At 38.5% G+C, this 5,580-nt stretch overlaps 1 protein-coding gene across 1 annotated transcript; it reads right to left on the bottom strand.

Moving 5' to 3' along the window:
* Nucleotides 1-3,102: 3,102 nt before the first annotated feature.
* LOC21409513 lies at nt 3,103-5,303 on the bottom strand. The gene is made up of 4 exons (XM_010099678.2): nt 4,988-5,303; nt 3,980-4,084; nt 3,775-3,831; nt 3,103-3,577 (listed from the first exon to the last, which is right to left on the bottom strand). The coding sequence occupies exons 1-4, from the start codon at nt 5,210-5,212 to the stop codon at nt 3,248-3,250; spliced, it is 717 nt and encodes a 238-aa protein (XP_010097980.1). The 5' UTR covers nt 5,213-5,303; the 3' UTR covers nt 3,103-3,247.
* Nucleotides 5,304-5,580: the final 277 nt, after the last annotated feature.

Below are 5,580 nucleotides of genomic sequence, written 5' to 3'. Positions count from 1 at the left end.
AAGATCTAGGTTCAATGGGACAACTAAATTGTCTAGACCGGTTGAGTTCACTGTGGGGGTAACCCCAGCCAATTCCTATGACGATAACAGTGAAACCCGTACGAGAAAAAGGTTAAACATTGGTTTTTAATGATTCTTATGCGTCGGATACGTCAGGAATACGAGCGGAGTAATACGGGTTACTCTTCATTAAGAAATCACCTATGTGAGAGAGAAGTGGGGCCGCTTCAAAGGAGAATTGTGAGGGCTCAATTCTTTAGAAACTCTTGCAGAACCAGGTAGATGTTCATGGCCGAAACGAACATAACCATGAGAACATAACTGTGTCAGGAAGATGTCTGTGTGAAATATAATAACGTTTACATGAAGGCAGAACAGTTCAAAGACATCGCGTCTACTGGTCAGCCAGTAAAGTTTTTGTATTCTCACAAGGGAAGGTTCAAAGGGTAACGCCTACCTATCCTTTGCAGGCATCGACCGCAGAACTCTATCACCGTGTCGAGTTTGTGTTTTTCTTGTCGTGGGTCAATTTTTCATTCATGTGGGGGATTGTTGGAAAAATGGCTTGTTAAGCCATATTAAAGGCCCATTTTGAGGCCCATATTTGGATGGGGCCTAATAGGGTTTTGGGACGGGTCTCGATGGATTTGCGTTCTCCGTCGTGAGGAGATTGAAATCGAGTATTCATACACTCAAAATGGTTTTGGGTGAATGAGAAATTGATGGTCTAAGTATGTTACTTGGAATGGTAAATGTAGAAGAAAATTACAAAAGTCCCACATTGGCTAGGAGTGAAGTCAATGTGGTGTTTATAAGTGATTGCACTTTGAAGCCTAGGTAAGCATGTATACCAGAGAGGCTCTTTCACGTGCAGGGGTGGGGGGGTGCGAATCACGATCCCGGCGGGTTGGGGCCTAATATGTGCGCCCGCGACCTGCGGACACGAATGCCGGACCGGAAAACCCGCTCTGTGCGACCTTACTTTTGTGATTTTTTATTTTTGCTTCAGCCCTTCCAGCTTTTAACCGTTTGGCCTTAGCAAATGCTGTGCTTAATGGAGATTAAAGAAGGCTTAATGGGATGCTTAATTCTGAGATTAATTGTGATGATAAAGGCTGGTTATTGAATCAGTTTTTCCATGAACCTGGATGTCTATTGTGGCTGGGTTTAGGAAACGTTTTATGCACAATTAAAATGGAGATTAAGGGCCTTTAATTCCTGGTTTCATAACCTATTTTCTATAGCCTATATAAGGCGTCTTCACATGAAGGAGAGGGACACTTGCACAAAAACATATTTTGTTCTTCTCCCACGAGTTCTTCTTCTTCTTTTCTAGTTCGTTGTGTTCTTGTAGTTCGGTTTGGTGATAGAGGGAAGGTCCGAGTTCTAGTTCGCCGGATGGTTCCGAAAGTGCATCGAGTTACCGTCGTTGTCGTTGTATCCTGGGAGACGGACGTCCAACGTAACCTCAAGCACTCACCGGAGGGGACGAATCTGTTTTAAGGAAAACGTGATCCACGTGCCTCGACATCCTTGCAACTTTCATTTCCGAGTTTTGGTAAAAAGGTTGAATTACAATTGTATGAATTTCGTTTTTGTTCTTCCTTAACTTGTTCCTCTTTTGTATTATCCATACTATATTTGTCTAACACTAAGTTGGGCTTCCTTTGCAGTAGAACGAAAGGGAGTCCCCAGCGTCGAGGGTTATTGACTTTTGAGGAAAAGTAAGACCACGTATCACACTGTTGTTCTTCTATGCGTCATCCATAATTTTTCACACAACAACACCCTTTGCCTCGTTGTTTCCCTTCAACAATGAAACATCAGTCTTTTCCAACAATAAAGCGACATAATTTTTCTCTATTATGATGGAAATATAAGTAGAATTTTGTGCAAAATACTATACGTTTTGTACTATCATATAAAGTTAACATATTTATATGTGTGTATGTGTATACACATGCATACGTTATAATTTAGCAGAATTTGATGATAATTTCGACATTTCAGAAATGTTCTTTACCACAAAATATTTTTTTTCGTCAGACCACGATGCTTCAAACAGTATCATGTGTCTATTGGAGGGTAAATAGATGTGTCTTCAATCAAAAATAATCATTGGACGTATAACTACTAAAGACGTAGAGACGGCGCACGGGATATAACATACAGGATACAGAAAACGTAGTACGAAATTCGTAGCAAAAAAACAACCATACGAGTGGAACATTCTAAAAACTTCACAAAAAGAGCAGAAATACATTTTGGTCTACGAGCTGCATAGGCTTTACCAATTCCTTACAGAAAGAAAATGTTGGGGAATTTAAGTGTAGAGGGTGAAAAGAAAGCAGAAAATAAGAGAGTTTGAGACGTATAGGAATACTTTTTTTAAAGATTTTATTTGTCCTCACTTCTCAAAATTTACTTATGAGTTGTGATGACAAATTACCTCCAAGATACAACAAACTCTTAAACACAATATCTAACAATAATATTGAGTTTCAAAACATTCAATAAAGTCTAAATTTTTTGGAGAATTAATAAAGACAGAGGTGCTATTTCATTAATGAATACATCATCTTTAGACATTACAATCATTCACATAAAGGTACATTTTCAATATAAAAGTATCTTTTCATGGATTAATACACCTATTATAATAGTTATATCTATTGCTAATTGGTATTCAGATATGTATGAAAACATATCACCAATGGATGTAATGGTTCGAAACGTTTTACATCACATAAATTCATGAAAACATTGTTTTCTGCAGAATTTTCGCTGCAGCGAGTGTTTTTCCGCTGCAGCTGCAAACGGACCCAAGGCCTGCAAACATTTCGGCTGTAGCCAAAATATTTCGGCTGCAGCTAAAATATTTCGGCTGCAGCCAGTTTGGCTGAACCAAAGCAGTTGATCCGCTGTGCATTTTGAAGTCCCTTTAACACGAATTTTTCATGTTTTAACACTCAAACAACTTGTGATCTTGATCAAGACATATTACAATCTCTCTAACAAGAAATACCAACAAAATCAATTCCAAGCAACCGTTAGATACAATATTTACAAGTATAAAACATAAAACAAAATCACTTCCAAGCACCATTACATACAATATTCACAAGCATAAAACAAAAAAAACAAACAAAAAAAAAAAAAAGAAAAGAAAAGAAACTGCAACCAATAAGAGCACCTTTTATACTGAACCACTTCAAAATAAAATGTACAGTTTGGAGGATATCCACATTTAAAAAGCTGAAAAGAGTGGCCCAGTTCCCCCTTGTTTATGAGCATCAGGAATGCTCGAGTAGCAATACAGCTTGTTGGACATCTTCCAGCTCCAATCCTGCTTTCTGTATACCAACATTCTTGGCCATCTGTTTATCCTCACGTAGTGTTCCCTGATATTTTCTTCACCAACATAACTAGTAACTATGCAATAACAGCTTTCATGGCCACCCCATGTCTTATCACCAGGGTCTGCAGTTAGGCTCCCGTCGGGATGGAAGTACCGGTGCGGAAGAGGGCCACAACCTTTCCAGTAAGGATCAAGATTACGCCAATAATCTGGAGCTGCCTGAAGGTGAAAGAAGAAAATCTTTTTCACATTGACCGCATCTTCATCATTGAAAAGTACTTAAAACTCAATTTAGCTGGCTAGTATTGGATATTAATGGTAGGTATTCAATGGTGAAAAGTAAAACACCAATGCTTGGTTGAACAGAAGATAAGGCCCTAAACACTAATTCACTTGGTACTGAGAAGCTTGCAAACCTTGTTAAAGTGAAACTCCCAAACATGGTCACAGAGATCATACTTCGTAATGCGTTTCTGAAAAACAAGTTTTGAATTTAATCAACCATCGATTTGCATCAGGTGTACACTTGACAGTGTCCAAGTACATGTGCTACAGTGCTCGTGTCTGAGAACGGAAAAGAGAACAGAAATTGAAGTCTAGTAAGAAAGCATTTGTAGTTACTCGCTTTCCATCCATGACCGATAAGGAATAGGCCGCCAACTTCGTCAACCCGTGACCCTGCGACAAGCGAGGTATGTGTGCTTTCTGAAGCCACAATTCCTCACACTAAAAATGGAAACAACTTTTAAGTTAGTATCTCATTCCATCTCATAAAAGTTATGATTAGCATTGTTCAATCACTTAAAAAAAATCCACATACAGACTGATACTGTTAAAGAATTAGACGCCCTAATTCTTGGTAACCGAGAGCAATAAAATACAAATTAAATCAAGTAATACGACACGCATAATTTATAGAAGTTCACCTCAACGTGGGACTATTTCCTCTTTCAGAGGTTGCAGTTTTTCCGCTATGTGAGAAAACCAAAATCCTCCGTGTAAGAAAATAGATCTCCAGGGCAACTAATTAGGCTTCACAACTTAAACATTTGGTGGTGCTAAATAAGTAGATTCAATCCAAACTCAAGAAATACAAACATCAAAGAAAAGGGTCATAAAACCTGCTGGAGTTTTGTGGAAGAAACAACATGTCTACCATATGAATCTTAAATTACAATATTAAATGTCCCAAACGCTTAACCTTGCGAACGATCATTTTGTTTCTAACACCTTCTAAGGATCAATTATTGACACTCCAATTCCAAATATTTGGAATAAGATTCGTTCTAGTAATAAACTTTGATTAAAAAAAAAAGTTCAATCAACCACACAATGACATTTTAGTCAAAGCTTCTAGCAGAGAATACAAAACTTCCGAATTTGCTATGTGATTTCCGTACTGTTCGTCTCTAGCTAAATTTCTTGTTTCTCGTCATTCTCACTCATTCATTAACAATTGCTAATTCAAAATGGTAGAAAAAATAAACGAATTGCAAGTTCCAACCTAAAATTCAGCAAAACGAAAACCACAAAAAAAGAAAATTGTAAAATTCAAACAATTTCTCGTTTTTGTTTTCTTCTTGTTCGAAAGAGAAAGAAAGAAATATAAAGAGCGTGAAAAGTGAAAACCTTGGAGGCCCAGAGGCGATCGCTGGAGGCGATGGCGAGCCAGCGTCGGGAGACAAGGCGAGAAAGTGCCAAGCTGTGTGCGTCGAGGTTGTTCAGTACCATTGACATTATGTCCGTACCCATCCACTCCAGTGGGTCCCTCTGACCATTCTTTTCTTCTTCTTCTTCTTCTTCTTCTCTGTCTTCTGATTGGTTCTCGTCCTTCTCTCGCTTCCTCTTCGCCATGGAAGAATCTCTTTGCTTTACAGCGCGAAGAGGGAGAAAGAGAGATGGTTTTGCAGTGCTAGAGAGAGGGAGAGAGGGAGAGGAGAGAGAGAAGTCGAGGCTGGGTCGGGTTGATCGGGTGTTACTCTTGTTCGTTATAATTCTTTTTGTGCCGACAATGATCGTTGTCATGCTCTGCTTTGTTCTCAAATAGCCAATAGAAACGTGCCATGTATGACATTGTTCTCCCACGGGGCAAGTGAAACATTATAGCTCGTTTAGTTTACTGATTCGAGTTTTTAATTTGAATTGAAATATGACTATACGTGAGAGCTTTTTACTGTAATAAAAATGTTAAATGTGACTGTTTTTTATATTTTTTTACTGTA

Source organism: Morus notabilis, unplaced genomic scaffold, assembly GCF_000414095.1.
Source record: "Morus notabilis unplaced genomic scaffold, ASM41409v2 Scaffold35, whole genome shotgun sequence".
NCBI classification, from domain to species: Eukaryota; Viridiplantae; Streptophyta; class Magnoliopsida; order Rosales; family Moraceae; genus Morus; species Morus notabilis.
The sequence above is the reverse complement of the archived record's forward strand: the minus strand, read 5'-3'. Positions and strand labels throughout refer to the sequence as shown.

What these genes read in the sequence shown, in the direction of transcription:
- LOC21409513 (XM_010099678.2), bottom strand. Translation starts at nt 5,212, where the DNA reads ATGGCGAAGAGGAAGCGAGAGAAGGACGAGAACCAATCAGAAGACAGA. An exon ending in CGGTCATGGATGGAAAGCGA is followed by an intron (nt 3,832 to 3,979) that starts GTAACTACAAAT and finishes CTTGTTTTTCAG; the next exon opens with AAACGCATTACGAAGTATGA. An exon ending in GGGAGTTTCACTTTAACAAG is followed by an intron (nt 3,578 to 3,774) that starts GTTTGCAAGCTT and finishes TTTCACCTTCAG; the next exon opens with GCAGCTCCAGATTATTGGCG.